Source organism: Giraffa tippelskirchi, chromosome 2 (assembly GCF_054371585.1).
Source record: "Giraffa tippelskirchi isolate mGirTip1 chromosome 2, T2T-mGirTip1v1.2.pri, whole genome shotgun sequence".
In the NCBI taxonomy this organism is placed as follows: domain Eukaryota; kingdom Metazoa; phylum Chordata; class Mammalia; order Artiodactyla; family Giraffidae; genus Giraffa; species Giraffa tippelskirchi.
In genome coordinates, this window is record NC_137276.1 from 81,251,020 (window position 1) to 81,277,580 (window position 26,561).

Sequence of the window (26,561 nt, forward strand, 5' to 3'; positions counted from 1 at the left end):
GTGCTAAAACATTTCTTCCCTTTCAGTTAATACTGGCTTCTTTATAAGATTTAACTGTCCTTTTTTATAGTTTTAATATTAAAGTAGCCTGAAGTCAAAGAAATATATAACTACTAATTATGCAATAAAATTTTTAATAAGTAGTTGTAAGTAAATATACATATATTACAGATAAAGCTGGGAATTAAATTATCAACTTAAATCAGGCAAGTTTTAACAGGATCTTATCAGTAAAACATACATGTGACAGAAGAAATGGGCTGGCTAATACCAGGCACTTTAGCCTCCACTCCTTGTTTTCCATGTTTCTTGAGCTTTATTTAGTTTAGTTTATGCCTCATGGAAATTTTCCTTATAAAGCTACCTTTTTAATCTACTTCTTTCTTCTTCTCAATATCTTTATAGACAGAGAATTTAAGTAGAAAGTACAGAAAACATTAATAATCAGCCAGTTATTGGGATAAAATTCAATAATCACACACACTATGTTATTCCCAAATTTATTTAATATAATTTGTTTAAAGAATTACTGAAACTACCAAATGACCTTTCAAATTAATTATAACTTGGATGAAAAATTCCACTATCAGACTATAGCTAAATGATGTTAGCCAACCAAGCATCTCAATGTAAAATGTCTAGTACATTACTAAATTTATAAAGAGAAAGTAGTAATTCAGTTGTTTGGCCAAATTTTTTCAGTCGTGTTATTGCTATCAGAGAGTCAATTTCAGACAAAATTATCTTCATAGGTTGTTGACTCTGTCAACTCTCTGAAAACCATGATTCTCTTTTTTCAACTTGGGAAGAGTTCAAGTTGTTTACTTACACAGTATATATTTTGCAAATAGATTGTTAAACAGATTAGGCATAAATGATTAGTTACAGTACAAAATTATATGAAGAATCAGCAAAGCACTGGTTAAGAAGTGAAAATTTCCGAATCTTGTCTATTGTGTTGTGTATATGAATATATGGCAATCACTAGTAACTTTAAAATCCTCTCTCTTCTGCTGGGACAGGCATACCTGGTGGCCTCTAGCTCCTTTGGGGGGATTAATTACCAGGTTTGACCATTATGTGAGATTCTCTCCCACCATCCTAAACCCATGGCATGTAGCCCATTCTCCCAGGTGGGGCTCCACAGTCTTCTGATTTCTTATTCTCAGTATGACCTGAATCTTACACTCTAAATGCTAAGATTCCAATACTAGCTATTTCCAGACTGTATTTTTCTGAATAGGGAATCTTTCTAATGTCACCAAATTTGATCCTATCTACCAAATTGTATTTACCGTTAGTTCTTCCTGAAACTACACTCCTCTTCAGAGTAAAATGGTTTTATTAACCAGCAACACTTTCTTATCCAAGCCTTCCTTATTTACCCCCATTCCATGGATGTCAATATATACTCTTGGGCATGAACTTCAATGGTGTCTAAGGAAATCAAATCTTTGGTGAATGTTAGGAGGTCCTTTCATATTTTCAACCCTCAACAAGTCACAGGAATTCTATCTGAGATCATCAGTGATAAAACTATAAAAATCCACCAAATCAGGATTATACCCATTATACCTACTGATAATTATAATTTATAAATTTTATGCATATTATATGCCATTAAATTATATCCATCTGATTGGAGCTAAATCTAGTAGCATCTGCATGAAGCCAAATTTTAAAACGATATAAGAACAATATATTTCTCCAAACATAATAGTGAGTAAAAAACATTATAATTTGTTTCTTAAAAGCAGATTCTTTATGACATTCTAAATTCACCTTAACAGCAAATAGTTCACTTTATAAAATAGAAGGCAAAAAAGGACACTCTACACTCATGAAAGAAAAGCTTTTTTTCTTTTCTTTAACTAAAGTCATTATAGGTATTTTCTTTTGGGGATGTTTATGACTGATTTTCTGACTAAACAGTCTCATGAAAATAAAATGTAAGCTTAACAGGGTTCAAATGAAAGGTAAATTTTTGTGATTCTAAAATATTCTCTCTTAGCAAACTTTCCACACACTTAGCTCTTCAGATTATTCAGAGATAGAAAAGGTCATCTAGCTCTTCCCTATAAGGAAATACTAAATCAACACTGAAATCATGCAGTATCCTCTCTAATTACCCGTTGAAGGTATTGCTGCTGCTGCTGCTAAGTCGCGTCAGTCGTGTCCGACTCTGTATGACCCCATAGACGGCAGCCTACCAGGCTCCGACGTCCCTGGAATTCTCCAGGCAAGAACACTGGAGTGGGTTGCCATTTCCTTCTCCAATGCATGAAAGTGAAAAGTGAAAGTGAAGTCGCTCAGTCGTGTCGGACTCTTAGCGACCCCATGGACTGCAGCCCACCAGGCTCCTCTGTCCATAGGATTCTCCAGGCAAAAGTACTGGAGTGGGTTGCCATTGCCTTCTCCGAAAGGTATTACTAGCACAAAGGAAAAGAAGATTATTTCTAATCCCACCAGCAATACCATATATCATATCTCTTTTCTAGAAATGAGACCAGTATAAAAACTCTCAAAAGGGATAAGGCACAAAATGTTACAATGAAAAGTCACCAGCTAAAATTTAATCACCTAAAGGGTGAACTTTTTCATCTCAGCATAGTACGCAGTTCAAATTCAACATGGAGGATAAAATTTCAAATTATGAGTCATTTAAATTGCAAGAAGAAAAAACTTAAGTCAAGGAAGGGATACTGAAGAGACCAATTGCATTGGAGCTACAAACTTGGTACAAAGATTGCAAGATCTTTTTTTTTTAAACAAAAGAATCCAAGATGTTGGGTCTAACAAAGGTAAATGTCACAAGAAACTGAAACTCAGACCCAGACAAATACACACATATATATAGTTTTACCTTGCTGCGTTGGGATCCTGTGACCTTAAGGAAGGATGAGGACAAGAAGCAAAATTGCAATAAACAATTGCTCGGAAGACAATGGATAGAGTATATATGGTGTGCAGTTCAGAAAAATAGTATGACTTGCTGCTCACAGCTCATTCTAATTTAGCTCTTATCTTATTGAGACTAGAACACACATACATTAGAAAAGATTATAGTGTTATCCAGGAAATGAATCTTAAGGCATTTTTTCTCAGCCAGCAATAGTCATGGGTAATTCTCAAATTAGCTTGTTCTGGCATTTTTTTTTACACAATGACTTCAATGCAATGCCACAGGGATGCTCTCATCCAGTTGTTCCAGAAAGGGGTCCTACTCAGTCTCTACTCCTCACCTACACGTTTTTTGTGGGTCCACTTTAATTAAAGACTTACAGCTGGCTACTACTATATTTCCAAACTTTTAGCTCAAAGCAGACATGTAAATTAAAAGCAGGAAAAGAAAAAAAAGAGTCTAATCTATTTAATTTCTTTTTGAAAATTAAAAAAAAAAACAATAAATAAGGAGAGTGGTAGTTAGCAAGAGCTAGTCTTTCTTAGATATACATATATATATTAAAAAAAAGTGCAGTCTAAGCCAAGGGGGGAAATAATATTTGCTTTCTTTTTGGCTAAAGAATATTGAGCAATATTTCAAATTATAAGGAAATTTAAAAGCTGAGAAGGTTTGAGGGAATAATCATATAATAGAACATAATCCTAGGAATATATGCAATCCTGCCTCATGCAAGCAAATTGTGTGCCACCATTTACATATGTACAGGCAATGAGTGACCTAATTGGGCAGAAGTCGAAAGAGGCCAAATCTTTCAGACTTCTTTGATTCGGAAAAAAATCAAACCAAGGCTTTAATTAGAAACTTGATGTTGGGTTGCTCTTCCATAAATATTTTTCTCCCATGTCTGCTGGAAATTTCAGATCCCATCCTTCACCAAGATGAGAACAATGTGAAGCAACCTCATCTCCAAGGGCTCTCAGGAACACTCATCCTGAACATATGGGCTTTATTTAATTCTTTAACTAGCCTACGTTCCTTGGCCTTAACTTCAGCAAATGTTAGGACTCAAATTTGTCCATCCAGCTTCTGACATGCAGTTCCTTGACACAATAAGCTGCAATAAGCCATGAAGCAAGAAACATAAATGTCAGTTATAAGCTATGAAACAATGTTTCAACATAGATAAAAGAAAAATAGTGAAAGATCCATCTTACTTCAAAACTCTTCACTTCCTCTTCCCCATCGTCATCTTCCTCATCATGACAACTCTGATTCATGTAAAAAAAATAGAGAAAAGGTCAACAGGATAAGAATATGCTGACACAGAAAACAGAAATGAATTAGCACATAATAAATCACTTGTGCTAATTTATCAATATTATTTGAGTATATTCATTATATGTAATAAGCTTACATGACATGATCAATGAATTTGTGAACTAAAAGAAAGCTATACTGTGCAAATTCTAAATTACCAATTTTATATATATCATAGAGATATTTATGAGGTCTGTATCATACTGCACATACTACTTATTCATGCATTTTCCTTGTTGAAATCAAGTTCCAAACCTTAAAGACAAGATCACTGTTTTCTCCTCTTTTATGCTTCCATTACAATGTGTTAATACAAACATATTTAATAGCTATGAATTAAAATTAACAGAAAGCAGTGTCTGTCTATTAATTAAAGTGAATCTTGTAATCTTTTTTTGATAAGTTCATTTTTTGTTATATTTGGTCTATAGGAGGAGAGTAAAATTCCAACTGCTACCAACATCATTCTTTCACAGAAAAATTATAAAACTGACCATTTAATTATTTTATTTTTCCAGAAATAATAAAGGAGCTGTGCATGTATTCTTAATTAATTCCCACAGCTGAAAGTTTTGGTAACTAAGGAAGACGAGCTGTGTGGTGGTTAGGAACATGGCCTAAGGATGCAGAGTGCCCAATTCAAATTTTGATGTTGCCATTTAAGATGTTTAGTCTAGGGCAAATTCCTTTAACTCTCTGAGTCTCTGTTTTCTCATATTTAAACTGGAAATAATAAAAACAGTAACAAGGTTCCTAACAGGATCACATGATTTAACATATGGACAGAAGTTCCTAACATTGTACAGGAGGCAGTGATCAAGACCATCTCCAAGAAAAAGAAATGCAAAAAGGCAAAATGGTTGTCTGAGGAGGACTTACAAATAGCTGTGAAAAGAAGAGGAGTGAAAGGCAAAGGAAAAAAGGAAAGATATATCCATTTGAATGCAGAGTTCCAAAGAATAGCAAGGAGAGATAACAAAGCTTTCCTCAGTGATCAGTGCACAGAAATAGAAGAAAACAATAGAATGGGAAGGACTAGAGATCTCTTCAAGAAAATTAGAGATACCATGGTAACTTTTCATGCAAAGATGGGCACAATAAAGGACAGAAATGGTATGCACCTAACAGAAGCAGAAGATATTAAGAAGAGGTGGCAAGAATAGAACTATACAAAAAAGATCTTCATGACCCAGATAATCATGATGGTGTGATCACTCATCTAGAGCCAGACATCCTGGAATGTGAAGTCAAGCGGCCTTAGGAAGCATCACTATGAACAAAGCTAGTGGAGGTGATGGAATTCCAGTCAAACTACTTCAAATCCTAAAAGATGATGCTGTGAAAGTGCTGCACTCAAAATGCCAGCAAATTTGGAAAACTCAGCAGTGGCCGCAGGAATGGAATAGGTCAGTTTTCATTCTAATCGCAAAGAAAGGCAATGCCAAAGAATGTTCAAACCACACAATTGCACTCATCTCACACGCTAGCAAAGTAATGCTCAAAATCCTCCAAGCCAGGCTTCAAACAATACGTGAACAGTGAAATTCCAGATGGTCAAGCTGGTTTTAGAAAAGGCAGAGGAACCAGAGATCAAATTGCCAACATATGTCGGATCATAGAAAAAGCAAAAGAGTTCCAGAAAAATATTTACCTGTGCTTTATTGACTATGCCAAAGTCTTTGACTGTGGATCACAACAAACTGTTGAAAATTCTGAAGGAGATGGGAATACCAGACCACCTGACCTGCCTCCTGAGAAATCTGTATGCAGGTCAGGAAGCAACAGTTAAAACTGGACATGGAACCACAGACTGGTTCCAAATAGGAAAAGGAGTACGTCAAGGCTGTATATTGTCACCCTGCTTATTTAACTTATATGCAGAGTACATCATGAGAAATGCTGGACTGGATGAAGCACAAGCTGGAATCAAGATTGCTGGGAGAAATATCAGTAACTGCAGATATACAGATGACACCACCGTTACAGCAGAAAGCAAAGAATATCAGTAACCTCAGATATACAGATGACACCACCCTTATGGCAGAAAGCAAAGCTAAACAGCCTCTTGATGAAAGTAAAAGAGGAGAGTGAAAAAGTTGGGTTAAAACTCAACATTTAGAAAACTAAGATCATGGCATTTGGTCCCATCACTTCATGGCAAATAGATGGGGAAACAGTGCAAACAGTGACAGACTTTATTTCTTTGGGCTCCAAAATCACTGCAGATGGTGACTGCAGCCATGAAATTAAAAGACGCTTACTCCTTGGAAGAAAAGTTAGTGACCAACCTTGACAGCATATTAAAAAGCAGAGACATTACTTTGCCAACAAAGTCTGTCTAGTCAAAGCAATGCTTTTTCCAGTGGTCTTGTATGGATGTGAGAGTTGGGCCCTAAAGAAAGCTTAGCGTCGAAAAATTGATGCTTTTAAACTGTGGTGTTGGAGAAGACTCTTGCGAGAGTCCCTTGGACTGCAAGGAGATCCAACCAGTCCATCTTAAAGGAAATCAGTACTGAATATTCATTGGAAAGACTGATGCTGAAGGTGAAGCTTCAATATTTTGGCCACCTCATGTGAAGAACTGACTCAGTTGAAAAGACCCTAATGCTGGGAAAGATTGAAGGTGGGAGGAGAAGGGGATGACAGAGGATGAGATGGTTGGATGGCATCACCGACTCAGTGGACATGAGTTTGAGTAAACTCTGGGAGCTGGTGATAGACAGGGAGGCCTGGCATGCTGCAGTCCATGGGGTGGCAAACAGTCAGACATGACTGAATGACTGAACTGACTGAATAAACATGAATACTATTTAAGCAAATGAGAATATGAATACAAACGTCTCTTAAGGATATAAAGTTGTACCTTCTGTCAAACATGTCATCTCCTATATGTATTTCGTTACGTTCAGAACAAGGTTTGAACTGAAGAATACATTTAGAGAAGCTGGCATTTACAGCAAAATGGTGTTTGCTCATATACACAGGAATTTGGGACTCTTATCTGACAGGTATTTCAAAGCAATCCTTTGTAAAAAGTATCTTAAACCGTTTTTTTTTTTTTCCTTAAGAAAATGTAGTGAGATTTGCTTCTAAAAAGGTTAAAATTTGTAATTAAAAAAAAAATCTATCAAGCTTGAACTACTTGGAGAGTTATCTGACAGAATTCAACAAATCCATTAGTTAAACTTGTACTGACTGGCATGGGACATGCTGGGGCCACAAGAAAACTATAGCCGATGTCTAGTACTTTTTATTGTACTTAAGAGAAACGGAAAGATTTATAGGTGTAGGAGATAAGTTTTTCAAAGGCAAATTGCATCCACGTAATACGATTATGCTAGATAAACAGTAGGTTCTATTAGATGGTCCTAAAATACAGGACGCACTTTTCTGGATCAAACTGATCATTTCTAGGCAAGGAAGAGTGATACTGTATGCCAGAAAGGAAAAAAAGTGAATAAAATCCATACATAATGGGGTAGAAGCATGACATAGAGAATTTGAAGAAAAAAATTAGAACCAAAATAGAGGATACTTCTTCAGACCATTCAGGTATCTAGAGCAAAACTCAAAACTAGCAATGAGAATTCATAAGCATAAAGTTTACATGGGGTACTTCTCACTGCCACCATCTGCTGGAAATTTCATTCTGCAAAACAAGTACATTTCATATCTTTTTCACTTGCCTTGCTGATTATGTCACTCTTCAGAAGATAGAGGCTGCAAAAAGAAATTTCCAGGATGAATTTCAAACTGAAATCCATTTTGGATGGATTTGGATGAGGTAGAAGAGAGAAATTTCATAACAAAGTGACCCTTGCATCTTATAATTTTAACCAATGAAGAATGAAACACTGGGTATAATTTAATGCATATCTTTCAATAAATTAGTAAGAGCAAGAAGAGTAAAAGTTTTCCTTAGCCAGAAACTCAAAAGAGTGTTTACTTTATGATGGTATTATTCTAGATACTTCTACACGGTTATCTTGTTTAAATTGGTAAAACCATTCCATCTGGACACAATGGCTTCAGACAGTTTAGAAGGGATGCTGGGATATAAAAAGACATTCTGAGAATGAAGCATGAGTGATCACAATGAGGAGAAAAGGCAAGGGCAACAGCAAACCAACATGGATGAACTGGAAATTTTCTAAGATGTTCACAAGAAGAGATATACATGGTAGAAGGAGGGTGTTGGGAAGATACACACACACACACACACACACACACACACACACACACACACACACACATTAACCCAAGGTTTAAAATAAAGTGTGGCCTGAAAAATACAAAGATTTTAAATGAATTTTAAACATACAGCCAAAGCAAGGAGAACAAGGAATACTAAGTATATGATTTAGTGCAGAAACTGTAGTAATAATAAGAGAAAGTGCAGAACTACTCATCAGCTGTTTGCTTCAGACTTAACTGCCAAAGAGAAGTGATTTTTAAATGTGAAAATTACCTACCCAAGAGAAATGAAAACTAAGACCCTAATGAAATGTCATATTACATCCACCTGGTTGACAAAAATCAGTAAAACATAAAATATCAAATATTGGAGAAGATATGTATCACCAGAATTTCTCTTAAACGTAGCAAGGAAGAATGTAATTTGGGGCAGTAACTTTGGAAAACGGTTGGGCATCTTCTCAAACTTAACATTCATACATCCTATGACCCATGGCTTTTGGACGTGAATAAAAATAGGCATTTCAAGCCCTTTTTCACATCAGCAAAAACCGAGATTCAACACAAAAGGTTACAAACAAAAAGGTAAATGGATAAGCTATGGTGTAGTTGCACAAGGGAATATAAGTCAAATCAAATGATCTCCAGCACACACAAGAGTATAAATGTATCTTAGAAAACAACAGTAAAACTATTAAGTACCAAAACTTTACATATAGCCTCATGCCCTTTTAAAAGTTAAAACAACTAAAATCTTAAAAAAGTACGTAATTTTATATATATATATATATATACATATATATATATATATATAATGCATATTTACATGTAATAGGGCTTCTCAGGTGGCTCAGGGATAAAGAATCTACTTGCCAATGCCAGGGACACAGGAGACGTGGGTTCAGTCCCTGGGTTGGGAAGATCCCCTGGAGGAGGAAATGACTACCCACTCCAGTATTCTTGCCTGGAGAATGCCACGGACAGAGCGGCCTGGTGGGCCACGGCCCATAGGGTCTCAAAGAGTCGGACACAACTGAGTGACTGACAATGCACACGGATATAATATATATATTAATAAATTCATATATCTAATGAAAACTATGTAAAGCTCTTCTGTCCATGGAATTCTCCAGGCAAGAATACTGGAATGGGTAGTCATTTCCTTTCCAGGGAATCTTCCCAACCCAAGGATCAAACCTGGATCTCCCACATTGCAGGTAGACTCTTGACTGTCTGAGTCACCATGGAAGCACCCAAAGGAAAGCAAGATTATCCTGAACAAGGGATGCAAGATGATGATTTCCTCATATGGGGAGGCAGGGTATGGGTTAAAGACAGAACGATTTTAATTAAGGTAGGTAATTATCAAGGTCTTAGCTTTTCTTGTGAGTAGTGAGTTTATGGGTAGTTACTACATTGTTAGAAATTGCTAAGTAACTACCTTCAATAAAAGTAGTCAATAATGGGGACTTTCCTGGTGTTCTAGTGTTTCCAATGCAGGGTGTGCAGGTTCAACCCCTATTCAGGGAACTAAGATCTCACATATCATGCAGTGCTGAGGGGTGGAGGGGGACAAAAAAAAAGGAGTCAATAATGGGAGTGTATCATGGATCCAGAGTTCTCATTAACCCAATTCTGGGCTCCAGTGATTTAAAAAAAAAAAACAAAAAACAATGAAAACTGAAAGTTTATAAAAACCAATCAAGTTGTGAAGGCTGCCTTCATAAAGTCCTACAATACTGAAGAAAGACAGGATGACAAGTCTTTCAAACAGAGTCCAAGTGTCAAGATTCAAGTTTGATGTGAATCACCCAAACTAGCACCTTAGGGAAACACTGGGATATTACACTTACCAAGTCTGTGGGTAACATAAATGTAAAGAGATATTTAACACTGGATGAAAGAACTGAACTTTTAAAACTATTTTGGCCTTGGACAACAGTTCAACTCCAGTTAGAGAACTGATGACTTAACTAAAGCCTACATCAACTGTATGATAAACCTCAAAAGAAATTCATAAATGACCTGGAATTGAGGTGAAAAGGCAGGCTCACAATGAGAGAAAAAATGCAACCTGGCTGTCAAAAGAACTAGTGAGTTCTTACAATTTATTGTAAATGTATAGCATCCCAGGGCAGAATAAGCCAGGATAAAGTCCCACTGTGCACTACACAGGTAAACTCATAGCCAGCACACTGTGTTCAAATAATTTCTGGGGGCACACATCTTGATAACTGATTGAGAGAAGAATGAAGAAGTGATGAAAGCTTGGCATTCTTGGGATACGTTAAACAATAAATGGAGAGAGATTAATTTTGATGGGAAAATCTTGAAGAAAAGTGAGCATCAACAAATATTTGATCATTTCTCAAAAGAGATTAGATTTAACTGCAGGATGTAACCAGGACAAGTGTTGGGGCTGACTCTTCTCCCGTCACAAGGAAGAATGTGAACTATCAGGAATCTCTTACTCTCAAAACAGGAGCTTTTCTCTTTTCAGACCACTTGCTCATTGCTTCTCCAGCTGAAAGGAAAACAGTCCACGGACTACTTTACAATCTCCTTACTTATCAGCTCGTTCTTGTCTCATTTCCTTATTTGTCTTACTTAGAATCCAAGATCCAATGCCTCAGCCACTCTCATAATGACAGAAAAAACCCCTATGATCCTTTGTCCTTCAACAACAGTGTGGTAAAAATTACCATCCTTGATGAATCTAACTTCTTGACTTCTTTGACTCTGCATTTGGTTCTGGGAACTGCTAGGGAAAAGCCACACAACCAGGAAGACTGGTACTGACCAAATTCATAAAAACTGACATCAATCAGGCTTTCCACACTGTCTGGGGGTGCTATTTTAGTTTCTAGTCAATACTCAGTACCAATTTCCATAAAAGGAAATATCTTTCATCTTTTAATCAAGTGTTTTTTAAAAATTTATCTTATTGAAGGATAGTTGATTTACAATGTTGTGTTAGTTTCTGGTGCATAGCAAAGTGATTCAGTTATACATGGCTTCCCAGGTGGCACTAGTGGTAAAGAACTTCCCTGCCCATGAAGGAGACATAAGAGACAAGGATTCGATCCCTGGGTGGGGAAGATCCTCTAGAGAAGGGCATGGCAGCCCACTCCAGTATTCTTGACTGGAGCATCCCATGGACAGAGGAGCCTGGCATGCTACAGTCCACAGGGTTGCAAAGAGCTGGACACGACTCAAGCGACTTAATACAACTATCCCAAACTCCCAATCCATCCTTCTCCCACCCTCCTGAAAACCACAAGTCTGTTTACTATGTCTGTGAGTCTGTTTCTGTTTTATAGATAAGTTCTCTGAGTCATATTTTAGATTTCATATACAAGCAATATCATATAGTATTTGCCTTTCTCTTTCTGACTTACTTAGTATGATAAACTCTAGTTCTATCCATGTTGCTACAAATGACATTATTTCATTCTTTCTATGGCTGAGTAGTATTCTATTGTATACACATACACACACATATATAGAATTCATCTTTTTTATCCATTAATCTGATGATGGACATTTAGATTGTTTTCATGTTTTATACAATATGGCTTTCAAACCATTAACTGGACATGAAATCTATTTAGAGAGTCATGATCTCAGAGATCTTTTTATTTAAATAGAATAGAAAATATCAGACTATATACTGCTCATAATATAAATATAATTTCATGATGATTTTCTTTAAAAGTATCTGCTTTTATGTCTCTATAAATATACTGGTAAATGTATTACTGACTATGAGTGGGAAGCCATGACTTTTCCCTTAGGCTCTCTAACCTGTCCTGTCACCAGGCTCCTACCTGTTCAAAGCCTCATTTCACAAATTATTCCCTGTCTATTCTTTTTGATCCTCCCCACCAGAACAGAAGCATGCTAACATTTATTTTTTTAAAAAGTAAAAAAAAAAAGGCAAACAGGCAAAAATAATCTCCCTTCAACTTTGTAATTCCATCTAGATATTTATCATCTTGTATCTTTCTCCTCCTTCTCAGTCTTCTCAATAAAGAGACTTATGCCACATCTACTCACATGGAGCTCTCTACTTCCCCACAATACACACTTGGACCATCAATGTTCCCTCAAAATTCTCTGCAATTATTCTCATCATGGTCACATGATGTCCATGGAATAAATCCTGGGGAATCTTCAATCCTTATGTTCAGTCCCTCAGCAGACCAAGACCTTGTTGACCACACATTCCAACAGTTCCTATGTATGCTCACACTTAAGATTCTCTCCTATTTTTCTGGGGAGAAGTCCTTTTTTTCTAGCCATCTCTTAAGCATTCATGTCTTTAAAGGCTTGGTCCTATGCTGACTGTTCTTCTCATGCTTCCTTTTCTGCCTGAGCAAGATTATCTACTACTATGGCTTCATTTTCCTTCTAATGCTGACAAGTAACAAAGCTATATTTATAAGCCTTCCATGAGATACAAAATGTCAGAAATGACTAACTTACCACACACTGGACATCTCCATTTAGATGTCTCACAGGCATCTTTAACAAACGTGTTGAAAATTTAATTTGCCATCCTGCCTCTTCACTCTAGGCCTGCATTGATTCTGGTGCTCCCTACCTTAGCATATGGCACTGCTGTCAACTCAGATGCCCAAGTCAGAAGCCTCAGAGAAACCTGACTCCTCTTTTATACTCATCACCTCATTCATCTCCTTGCTCTAAGATTAAATGAAATAAGCACCCAGTAAACACTTAGCTATTACTATTTTTGCATGGTCAACTCATCATTCAACAGTCAAGGACTTCCTTAAAACTCAGTGCTATGCAACCTACTCCATATATTGCTAATTGCTCCTCGACCATTAAACTTGTCAGCATCTTTTGGGTAATCATTTGTTCAAAGTTTGCCTTTTCCATCAGATGAAAAACTCTAAGAAGACAGATGTGTGTATTTCTCTCTGATTCACCACGTTATCTCCAGTATCTTGATGCCCAGTGAATATTTGTTGAATGAATGAATGTTTGGAAAATTAGTGAGATTCCCATAAATAAAATATTAAATGAAGAAACAATGATTATCTGTCAAAAAAGTTAGAACAGATAGTCAAGCAACAAGTGAAAAGTTGAGATTGATGTCCTTAAGTTTTCTAAAATTTAACAATATTTTCTTTTAATTGAGAAATGTGTAGATTTTTATATTTTACCATTAAAATCAAGACATTTATTTACCTTTGCCATAATATCTGCATAAGCCATATATAAAAAATCTTCCTCCAGTTTGCTATAAAAAACAAGAAAAAAAAATAGTTTTTAAGTAGGTTAGTTACATGAAAAATTACCATCACTATATAAAATAACCTTCTTTCAACAAGTGTGGCTTTTTTTAAATGAAACAAACACAAAACTTAGAGCAATCATTCAAAATATTGCAGAATCAGAAAGCAAAGGTATTAGACTTCCTCAAGAGTGGCCCCATCTTACCTTACAGTCTAATAAATATGCTGTGTGTAAATAAACAATCTACTGATTTACACACAAATGTAGTAACATTAATATTTTCTTAAAAATACAAACATTGAAACAAGAAAATTTACATGATGTCAGCGATCTTGACAGCAGAAGTGATATCTGACATTTGTTGAAAAGACTCCCCAAATTATTATATGACTACATAGTGAAAAAATATTATGGTCATAAAGATTCTTAAAAATTAAGACAGGTTAAAATCTATTTATTATCTTCTTTTGAAAAAGCATGAAAATCACTAATTCACTGAAGAAAGACTTCCATCAAAAAATTCCTGGTGTTTGCAAAATTATCTTAGCAGTTTTAAACTTACAGCCATCAGAAAAATCCACTTATGAGAAATACCTCATTACCTGACAATGCCAGACAGGGAGCTGCTCAATGCTTAGGGATGAGATGATTTTGTTAGTTAGGAAATAATAAGAGAGAGAGAGAGAAATAGTGAGAGAAAGATGGATCACATTAGCTAAGAGGGAGAAATGTACATTATTATGACATGCACAGAGGTCAGATGAACTCATCAAGACTCCTGTGAACAGGGATTGATAATTAATTTTTTTTCCTGCTTTGCCTGGGGCAAAGCTGGCTTTCTTTCCCAAGACAGGGAAGCTGATGAAGGTTTTGAAACCTCTGCAAGGTCTCATCTACAGAATGAATCTACGCCATGCCCCTGTAATGGGCAGGTGCTGGCACATTTTGATTATCAAGCCTATGAATGCATTTCTTATTTAATTCCATAGTGGTTTTGCCCTCTGTGGTTTCAATGAATTCAGAAGAACAAGAACCAAGAAAAACAGAGAGGGCCTTTAAAACAGATCTCAAAGAAACTTTGCATTGAGGGATGGCTTACCCATCTCCTCAAGTTTCCTAACACTCACTGCCAATGGCGATAATCTATCCAGGAAATTTGGGGTCCCCGGTGGTCTCCAACACTTTTGGTATTGAAATTTACTTTGGGCTCTTTTGTTTTAATTTCTAAAGGATATTTGTTATAAAGAGAAGATTATAAAAAGATTCAGAATCAACTCAACCAGCTAATTACAGTGTTGTTAAAAGAATTAGAGCTAGGTAAATATTAATATTTGATAGGTAAATGTTAGAGTCTGAAGTTGAACAAGTGTTGGTTCATACATGTATACCAGACTGGTCCTGTGAAGTGAAGTGACATGAAAGTCGTTCAGTCGTGTCCAACTCTTTGCAACCCCATGGACTGTAGTCCGTGGAATTCTCCAGGCCAGAATACTGGAGTGGGTAGCCATTCCCTTCTCCAGGGGATCTTCCCAACTAACTTTGAACAATTTTCTCTCCTCTCAAGAAGATGAAATTGAAACATGAACATGTGACGGACAGAACACTCAGACATGGGTTTCTGTTTGTTCCTCCTAGGTCTCCTGTGAACTCCCCAACCATACCATTTCTCCGTTAAAGCTGTTCGACTAAACAGAAGGATCAGCTGATGAAGAGGATCAACCCTCTTAGTTCCTTCATCTTCTTCTGGAGGTTCTGCTCCAGGTTTCTATAAAAAAGTCAAATTCATAAAATTTCACATTAAGGAGAAATGGTCACTCAAACCCAGGAGCACTATGAAGGCTTGGAATAGCAAATAAAAAGAAAGCCTTTTTCTTCCTGTTGTGGTGCATGTGTGTGTCTATGTTACATGCATTGTACCTACATGTGTGTATTGTATTATTGATGCAAAAGTATACAGTTTTAAAGAAGAAAGTTGGGACTTCTATGGTAGTCCAGTGGTTAAGGCTCTGCACTCCCAATACAGGAGGCACGGGTTTGATCCCTGGTTAGGGAACTAAGATCTCACGTGCTACACAGCACAGCCAAATAAAATAAATTTTTAATTTAAAAAGTTATTTAATAATGGGACAAAAAACACTGTGGGCAGGATGATTTACATCATTTAAAAATTCTGAATACTATTCTTATAAGCAGCATCATGACTAACTGAAAAGTGAACTGCTACATGATTTCGACAGCTCTAGGGAGATCTCAAATACAATAAAATTGCAATAAAATGCTGTCACTCCATGTATAAAAACGTAGTGCACGTAGCAAGGCAAATTGTTTTATCAAATGAAACATTTTTGTTGCCTACGTAGACAGAGATAGGTAAAGAATGCTGAATGAGTTAATGTTTGAACCACTTACATATTATTCTCATTTTTACTTTTAAAACTTAAAAAAGTAATTTCATTTATTGAACATTTACCATAAAGAAAATTAAGCATTTTTTACTGACTCGAGAATGAATTAATCCTGTTTGTTGAATGACTAATGAATTTTGTATCTCTATCAGACTTACCCATTCAAACCGATATTCTTTCTATGTAAATGATGTTCTTTCTTGGATTTAAGGCTTAATGTTGCAGCTAGTATGGTAAATCTGCAAGGTTAAAATATTCTAATATTCTAAAGGTTTGATTCTAAATAAAAATGAAACTCACTTAAAATATATGGGATCATTGTACAGCAAAAACTAACACAACAGTGTAAATCAACTACAGCCCAACACAAATAATAACTAAATAAAATATATGGGAATAATCAGGGTTAAGGTTTTATGAATTAGATTAGTTTGTCCATCACATTCCCTGATTATTTGTGTGTTTTTTCAGAAAAAACTTTTAGACAAAAGTTTTAACTTTGGAATTATGAAGCCTCTCAGTCTACAAAACTCGGCAGAATTACATCCTTGTAAATTTTCCTGAGAAGGTGGTTCTTGATCAAATTTTTAAATAGGTCCACAGCTTATAAAAACTTGAGACAATGGCTCCCTTGAGTGAAGCATTCTCAGTGACACAAGCCTCCTTATCAGCGTGGTTGGATGAAAAATTCTACTTCTCCATTTATAGTATATCTACTGTGACTTCCTGCTCTTCCTGTATCCAGTCTATCATCCTCTGCCCTGTATATGTTTAACAACAAGCCACTTCTCATTGACTTTTGTTAAGCTTCAACTTATTTTTGGTGAATCATACTTTATGGTTCAGCTTTTATAGTTCTATCCTGGTTCTGAGGTGTTTGAAGTTGCTTTGAGGAATAATTTAAAAGAACAATAGAGTCAAAATTTAGTTAAATTCTGAATTACTGGATGTTGATGAGATCTCTTGGAAATAATAAGAGCGAATTTTCCCTAAACATTGCATGCAGTAACAATCCAGAATAAAGTTTCCTAAGCCCCATAGGCTGCAATAATGTTTCCTCTTCAATGTTATAAGATAAATGGCTCACACCAAAGTTATTCCACCAAGCCCAGACCTTCTTTCATCTTCTAACCCAGTAAAAACATACCGCTAAATCTTCTATCAATTTATCTTCAAAGTAATGTTCTTCTGTCTCAATCCAAGACTTTTCATATCCCTGAAGAAAGAGATTGACAGCCCGATGCCTAAAAGGTAAGCACAATTTCAAAGAGCTTTTTTAAAAAATAAATTGAAAAGGCATTCAGTAGCACTTAATCACTGGATTATCTGTGCACAAAAAGAATAAATAAAAATAAACTTTCCACTCTCGACTGGAGCGGCAAGACATTGAAGAAGATAGACAAAGCTTTCTCAGATCACACACTGACCTGGATTCAGTTATTTCTAAGTTTTGTAACATTGGTCAAGTTATCCAACTTTGTCAACTTTACTTCTCTCATTTATAAAAGTAGGATAACTCCATCTATGCTTCAGTTTTGTGAGACTCAAACTGAGATAAAGACATAAAACATGTTGGATAGATGCTCATTACATGGTAGCTCTTATGACATAAAGTGGCTCTGGATAAACAGTTGTGAGCATCAAGAGAGGAATTATTCAGTCTTCCTGTTAACATTAGATACCGACTCTGAGGATTACAAAACTAAACGTATTAAGGGAACTTTATGGGAGTATATATTCAAAGATTATATCCTAGAATACTGATGAAAATAGTTGCCTATGAATTAAAGACCAGTAAAGACTAAAAGAATAAATAAACTCATCTTGAAATTGATGCAATAAATGGCTAAAGTTCCACTCTAAGAAAGTCATGTCAATAAGGGAACATAAAAGCATACCAGACGTGTTAAAATGAGATGGTGCCATTGTAGAGTGGAATGCTACAACATTAACATTATCAAAGGTAGACTAAGGAATCATGAGACATAAAGTTAGATAGGTTTATGAAGGGCCTTGAAATCCAGGGAGAAGAACTGACCAGGCACCCGGAATGGCCAGAACTCACCACCAATTCTTGTACAAGAGAGAAGCTCAACTCTACTGGTACATCAGTATCCCCTGGGGAGCTTTTACACGGTATACATGCTAAGCCCTCAGATATTCTGATTCAACAGGTTGAGGCTTGGATATTCCTCAAGTGAACCTGAGTGTATTTCCTAAAAGCAGTAGGTCTGAGAACCACTGGAATAAGGAATACAATTTTGAATATGTTATATCAGAGAAAGTGGAACAGCAGACTCTGCTATATTGTAGAAACTAACTTGTAATCTGCTAGTTGATGGAACTGGATGTTGAGTCAATAAAGTGAGTTGAAGAGGTACCATGAAGGGTAATTGCGTTATTCCCATAAGTTAGTTCCCTATCAATTCTTTTCCCCAAAGATGAAATAATCACAAAAGTAACAAACAACGATTAACATCATGTCATGTTCAGTTCTAAGCATTCTGTCTACCTGGACCCAGTAAACAACCTAAACAACTCTTTGAGGCAAACCTTATGGTACAGTTGAGAAAACTACAACAAAGTCAGGAAAGAGCCTTGACAAAAATCATGCACTCATAAGCTGTGAGGTCAGGATTCAAATCAAGGCAGTCTGACCCCAAAGACTGGTTCCTGATTAGTCTGAAAGTGAAAGTCACTCAGTTCTGTCCAACTCTTTGCAACCCCATGGACTAAGACAGTCCATGGAATTCTCCAGGCCAGAATACTGGAGTGGGTAGCCTTTCTCTTCTCCAAGGGATTTCTCAACCCAGGGGTGGAACCCAGGTGTCCTGCATTGCAGGTGGATTCTTTCCCAGCTGAGCCACAAGGGAAGCCCAAGCATACTGGAGTGGGTAGCCTACCCCTTCTCCAGAGGAACTTCCCAACCCAGGAATTCAACCAGGGTCTCCTGCACTGCAGGCAGCTTCTTTACCAACTGAGCTATTAGGGAAGCTGATTTCTCTATCCTGCCTCAAATACGTGAGCAGATCCTCCTAAGTATTTAAAAGTAACAGATAACAAACTTATAGTTACCAAAGGGGAAAGGGTGGGGAGGGATAAGTTAGGAGTCTGAAATTGACATATATATGCTATTATATAGAAAACAGATAACCAGCAAGGACCTACTGTACAGCACAGTATCTATCTACTCAATACTCTCATAACCTATACAGGAAAAAAATCTGAAAAAGAAAAGATAAATGTATAAATCATTTTACTGTACATCTAAAGCACAACTATATTCAATAAAAAAATAAAATTCATTCAATAATGACATTACAGACCAATGAGAATAACCAACAAGGAAAAATGAGGTTAAGCATTACACAGAAGAGGCAATAAATCTCCTTCACCCTTCTCTTGGACTACTATATCCATGTTAAGGTATATGCTAGCCTCCTATCACTTCTTAGAGGAAGAGTAACTTTAATCTATTACCATCATTAAAGAAATTCTGACCTCGGCAGATTGTATAAAGGAGCCATCCGGAAGCAAGCAACCACGGCACGTTTCCGCTGCTTAGAGAGCAGTTTGTGCCACACGGCCTTTTTTGATCTCTGAGGATGCTCAACCTGAGGTAGAAAGACAGAGACATACGTATTTAACCCCCCCAAACATCTTCAAGAATATGGTATTAAACAGCTGTACCTTTTAGCTAAAAACTTTTAGATTTTCAATTTTCCAAAAGTATCTTACAATTATTATGAAAATATCTTCAAATTACCCAATGCTACATTTGAAATAGTTTCAGATGTTATATATTTTCCTTAGAAAAAACATAATATTTTCCCAACAATGTATACTTTAGAAGCTATATCATTTTTAAAAACCAAAGAAATATGAAATCATCCTATATGAAATAATTTTGCATCCTTTAAAATTCAGTTATGGTGCCAAAACATAAGTAAAGAGAAATTAACCTATCCTTGCTTATGCATTTTCACTAATTTTATCCTAAGAGCTACAACAGTAAATATAAATAGAGGCAGTTAAAGAAAATTCTAATGAAGTCTACTGTTTCTTAACATATTTAATAGGATGGAGAGAAGATGACAAATCTTCGTGAAAACATTAGTAGGAGTGAGTAAAAGAATTTAATTTTGCAAAAATGTTAAACTATATAATTATTTTGTTAGATAGGGACAAATGAGAATTTATAAGTTGCAGTAAATGATGCAAGCAAGCTATATGTTTAGCTAATGGCATTTGGAATTTCAAGGAAGAGATTAATCATAAGTATTAGAGAGAAAAAAATCCCAACATGGAATTCTACATTCATTAGTAATTTCTAGGCAATTGAACACTGTACTTCCCAGATTGTAATATCTCCGGCGCATACTTGTAGATTTCTGGAAGAAATAAAAATGTTATGTTAGCTAAAAAAAAAAAGTAAAACTAAAGGTATTATCCTTTGCAGTAAAGAGTCAAAATATGAATGTAATAATAATGCCTGAAGAAAACATTTAGAATGTTTGGATTACAGTGATGTGGAAATTTTAACAAAGCAATTTGTGTAATTTGAAAGTACTTATTTCTGTGATTCTCCTTCCTCTATAAGATCAGGAAACACTTTCTGATAATTATCTAGTTAGTTCAGTTTTATTCTCGGTTATGTTAAGCAAAACAAAACATTGTTTTGACAGTGTAGGTGAAAACAGAATCAAGGATAATGCTATTCACCGAGAATAAGGCATTCTGATCAACATGGGTAACGCTCAACAAACATAATTAAGTACCTAAGCACTGATGAACGTGTTGGAAAAGGTCTCTGCTGTCATGAAGGCTGCCATTTGGCAGAGCATTTTATTACCTAAGGGAAAGAACTTAAATAGTGAATTTTCCTATAAATGAAGTAAATAGATGTGATCCAAAAGTGAACATCAAGATGTGTCTTGCAACTGTTTGAATAGCTGGCTGTGCTCCTGTGTTAGCTTGTCTGGTGTTGGAGTATTATAAAATCCCAAGGAGACAGCTCAACTCTTCTGAGGTACAGTACAAAAAGTCACTTGCATAGGTCACTGATATTTGAGATAAATTAAGTCTTTCCTGTGCATCCACTGCTTTTGCAAGTGAAAATATTGTTTAGCAAGTGAAAATATTCTCAGCAAACGATTCTATGACTCACAAATTAACATAAGAATAGAGAGATTAAAGGAATGAATTCTGCACACAGATATTTCCCACTCTTTTCTGTTCTTTGATAATCCATGAGTTCCTTTACTCATATTCTTAACATTTTGAAGAATACTTGGCCATCAAAATCTGACCTGCTTACCTTTTCCTAATTCACACATCTTAAAGATTTACACAGGAATCACCCTCATCACAGCTAGAGTAAGTCTGGGTTTCTTTTATTCTCTCTTCAGTACATTCTATATCCTAGCACATCTAAATCATTACATAGTTATCTATGTGCCTGTATCCTCTACTAGAGCACCAGCCATTTGAGTTGAGCAACAGAATTCAACCCCTAGGACCTGCAGAGTACAATGCTGTCATACGGTAGTGCACACAATTAATATTCATGGGATAAATAGTTGCTCAGTAAAATGACTCTCATTACTGTGCAAATGATATCATTCATTATGTCACATGTATTTTTGAATATATAACGTATGACTATAATAAAACATAATTAGAGTTCAATAAACTTCAGTTAATGTATCTAAAAGTCATTCAAGCAAACTTAGATATGTACAAGAAAACCAGGAAGAATTAAAAACTCATGATAGAGTAATGCTATTTAATTGGTGATGCTAGTGGTAAAGAACCCGCCTGCCAATGCAGGAGAGATAAGAGATGCAGGTTCGATCCCTGGGTCAGGAAGATCCCCTCACAAAGGGAATGGCTACCCTCTCCAGTATTCTTGCCTGGAGAATCCCAAGGACAGAAAAGCCTGGCAGGCTACAGTCCATAGGGTCACAAAGAGTCAAACACGACTGAAGCGACTTAGCATGCACAAGCATATGTAGCACAATCTTCTTTAATATGTATATCATTTCGGATATACAATTCTATGACTTTTTTTAACTTTTCTATTTTTAAAAATTTTTAGTCAAGCTGTGTGGCATGTGGGATCCTGGTTCCCCAACCTGTGATAGAACCAGGGATAGAACCTGTGTCCCCTCAAATGGGAGCACAGTGTCTCAACCACTGGACCACCAGGAAATTCTCTATGACCTTATATATCACTTAACATTTCATTACCTCAAATCTGGTCATCTGCTGATATATGATTATTTATATTTATTTAATATTTCATGACAATATTTAGGGAAACATTAAGTTGGCTAAGTAATTTTATTATCATATTATATTATTAATATTACAGTGTTACACAATGTGAATATATACTGATAGCCATACGGCATAAGAGTATCCTAGCTTAATTTCATCAGTTATAGTGATAAATTGCATGGCTTTCGAGAAGTTATTTGCATTTGAGTAAACAAGAAGGAAATTAAAAGATATTGCATTAGATGATATCCTTAGTTATTTAACTGGCTAGGGCAGAGATGGGAGATCATGAGATAAAATAGGAATCAAAGAAATATATTTATTATTGCTATTCTAGTGTGTTCTACAAAACATTCAGATAACAATATCCTGAGATGATACAGGGCATTTTATTATTTTATGTTTAATGTAAAATAACTGCCCCTCCATGTCAGGCAGGTATTGTCATGGAGACCCAGTGACAGCACACTTTTGAGTTTACACTGAGCACCTTCAGTCTGGTGTTTGGTTGAATGGGTCTCATGAGAAACAGAAAGTCTCTGTGTTGCAGATATTTTACGTAAGCTAGAAGATTCCTTATACAAAAACACAATCTACCAATTGACAACATTTCAGATATTACTGGTTTGGGAATTCTTGAGCGAAGGTAATAAATAAGAAAATAAGACACACAATAAGCTTTGTAGTTTAAATGATATAAAACATTATTCTCACATGGTTTTAATATCAATGCATTGCTCTTCTCTAAATGTAATGTATTGCTGATCCTGAGAAAATCAGCTCAAAAATATTAAAATGAAGGGTTAAACAAGTGACCTTAAATTCAAATATGAGACCAGGAAAGACAGTATCTCAAACATGTTACTATGAGCAGTAATGAAAAATACAGGTATAAAACATTTGAAGTCAGGTGTAACTCCTGAGATTTTTGTTAGAATGGTTTAAAATTAAGTATATAATCTTAATTATCTGTTTAATTTTAGAAATATTTTGGAAAAGACAATAAAACAGAAGCCTTGATCTCCCTCAATACGTTATCTATCGATGGTTACAAAAATTATAAGCTTAGAAATAATGTTGATTAGATACTAAGCACTCTCGAGTCACAGATTATTTTTAACAAACAGGCTGAACACATATGCTTTTTGGCTCACAAGTTAGCACATGTCCTTTAAAAAAACATTCTTACAAGGTTAATGCAAATGTGACTGAATCAACACAAAAGCTCACCTGTTCAAGATGAAAAAGCACATTTGCTATATCCAAAACCCTTTCCACTGTCTTCTCAGGATCTGAAGTGTCTTCTGTCCTGTTTGGTAAGTCTTTGTAAAGAGCCATTTGCCATCTAATAGCAGGATCCTCCAACTGCAGAAAAAAGAAAACCGTTCAAAAAATACACAGGAAAGAGAGGAACACCCACTTCTGAAGAGTCAATCTATAGCTACATATTGAGCACAGGCACAGGGTGAAAACACGATGCAGAGATCAAGACAGAAGTAACCTGCACTCATGAAACTTATCATCTGGTGAGAGAGACAGACATCAACTAAACCTTTACAATTGTACAGGGCTACTAGGAAGAAATATAAGGTACCTTGGGGACTTAACCTAATCTGTTGTGGTTGGGAAGATTTCTCTAAACAAGTGAAGTTTCAACTAGGATTTAAGGATGAACTGGAGATCATCAGGGAAAGAAAACAGACAAAAGCTATTTTTATTTTTTTCTTTTCCTTTCACTCAAATCAGTGAAAGATTTACTTTAGAGGCAATGATATAGGATCACATTTAATGTGATCCTATAAATATAAGAGTCCTATAAATAAAAGGACTCAACAACAGAGCCCAGACTCACTGAAACTAAGATACCAATGAATATAAATCAATGAAGGCATATCGACTCATATTCTGATAAAGTAATCTATGGACTCTACTTTTTAATACTGTCAAATTTCTTGAGTTAAAGATATAACGGAATTCTGAAGGTTTTTAAGAAAGATTATTTTAAACCACAGAAACTGACAAATATAAGCATCTTTCCAGGGATAGATCACTTTAAAGAAATAATTTAGAATATAACTATGTCATTAAAAACAGGCAAAGCAATACTTTTATGTTTCTCCTCCCATTAAATATTTCCTTTCAACGTGGGAGACAGAGAATAATGAAGCAGAATTAGATCAACAACATCCAAAGCTTTACAACTCCTAGCCAGAGAAAGCAGAGCCTGAATGTTTCAAAAAAAATAACCTTTATCTAGTCGGAGACAGAACTTTGTACACTGAATGACTTGTCAACACCTATTTGTCCTTTGATAAAACAAATGTTTTTTCTTCATATACTTTTCTCATTTGAGGACTATTGGACTTATAGATTTTATTCTTGTAATATAAAATTACCGTGTCTTGTCCCCAGGAATACCAGTCCTACAATTTTAAGACAATGTGTTCAAGAAGGAGCTGAGAACAAATTGTTTGTAAGTCCATATATATGGGGGCCCAACCCTTAGTATAAAAAGTATGTAATGAAATGTCACAAAGAATAAGTATTCATTATGTCTTTACTTTCAGGTTTCATTCACTGGGAGATGAAATACTGATTATACATGTTCATCCTTCTCAGCTCTTCTCTTTCTTCCTGATACCACAATATACAGCATATATTGTCCAAAGTATTCCTATAAGTAACCTCTAGAATATAATGGAAGGATTTCCTCCTGCTTATCCAAGACATAACTTTTTATTTGCTGTTTCCTGAGAGTGGTATAAACACCTACTTAAGAGGTACTGAATACTTCCTGTCTCTATTTGGGACTATGGTTCTCAAAGCATGGGTCCCAGTTCCCTAGAAATCTTGAGATCCTTTCAGGGACACATGATCTCCTCAAACATCCATGTATAAATTTGAGGCTCAGCTGGAGGCTTTATGAATATTTTGAATAATATTCAAAGTCTTTTTGCTTTTATCTGTAAAGACATGCTTGTATGGGAATTAGCCTCCTACTCTGTTAAAGTTAAAATTAAATGAATGATGGAGTTCATAAACAAGTGCACATGAAATCTTCTCTAAATAATTTCTGTGCATTGCAAATATGGCAAAAGCATGTCACACCTTTATCACATTATAGTCTGAAGTGTTAAAAAAATGAATATGGTTTGGATCTTTGGAAAGAAACATTTTAATACCCAGAAAGGGATACATTATACTATAATCAACATTTTTTGACATTTGGACATTTTCATAATTTAAAAAATCCTCAGAAGGGACATCTGAATAGAAGCAAATAGTTGAGTCGAAATAATAAACTGCAAGACTTCTCATATTAAATAACTGGTCCAGTAAACAAATGAATATTTTATCCACTACTATGAAAGCATTTCCAAATAATGGTAAATACTTTGACTACAAAACTACTTAGAGGAAACATTTTACCCACAGTTGAAAAATAGATGTTATAATGGTTTCCATTCATGTTTCTCTTCTAAATGTACACCAGCTTTCCTATTACAGTAATTCTTACTATCTCCTATGTGCTAATGACTCTTAAATAAACTTATTTCATTTCTGAGAACTAGGTGTAAAACATCAAATTTTCATAGACAACTGTCTCCACGTCACAGAGGTCCTCAAATTCAGCTGTATGAAGGAAATTCCCAACCTTTATTTCAACTGGCGCCATCTTTTTTTTTTTACAAAGTTTGACAATCTCTGGTGATCTACTTTAGAAATACATCATTTGTTATTTTGAGAGTCATTAATTCAAAAGGATTTGCAAGCAGAATAATGAATGATTAAGATGATATATTTTCACTACCTTACTTGTTAACGTAATATTATTTGTAGTATGTCTTCTAAAGAGAGATTAACTATATAGTTTATAGGTGCCAAGTGTCCTTTGGAATAATATCAGGCTTACCTTGCCTTGTAAGTGAATATTACTGCGGATTATATCTCGAACTTCATCCTCAGTGTCTTTCTGTCAAGAAATAAATGTTACCTAAAAGAAGTCTTATAATGCATCCATAGTCATAAGTCAATAGAAACAACTCCAACTTCTTTTGAAATAGTCTATGTCTGAACAAACATCTTTATAGGATTTAATACATGCCATAAATCTGGGGGATTATCGCTCAGGTAATTCTTTGATATTGCTGGGACTTGAAACAAGACAACCGCGTAACTGAACTTCACTGAAAGTTCAC

The 26,561-nt window shown here is 35.5% G+C and overlaps 1 protein-coding gene across 1 annotated transcript in view; it reads right to left on the reverse strand.

Annotated features, from left to right (window-relative positions):
• The window catches only part of RYR2 (ryanodine receptor 2), an 849,571-nt gene that overhangs the window by 106,027 nt on the left and 716,983 nt on the right, over positions 1–26,561 (reverse strand). Inside the window, exons 73-80 of the mRNA XM_081569302.1 lie at positions 26,276–26,335; positions 23,593–23,727; positions 20,430–20,474; positions 19,585–19,697; positions 17,231–17,327; positions 15,340–15,443; positions 13,631–13,682; positions 4,120–4,173 (exon numbers count right to left, since the gene is read on the reverse strand). Of these exons, the coding sequence (XP_081425428.1) occupies positions 4,120–4,173; positions 13,631–13,682; positions 15,340–15,443; positions 17,231–17,327; positions 19,585–19,697; positions 20,430–20,474; positions 23,593–23,727; positions 26,276–26,335 (660 nt within the window). The remainder of the gene's footprint in view (positions 1–4,119; positions 4,174–13,630; positions 13,683–15,339; positions 15,444–17,230; positions 17,328–19,584; positions 19,698–20,429; positions 20,475–23,592; positions 23,728–26,275; positions 26,336–26,561) is intronic.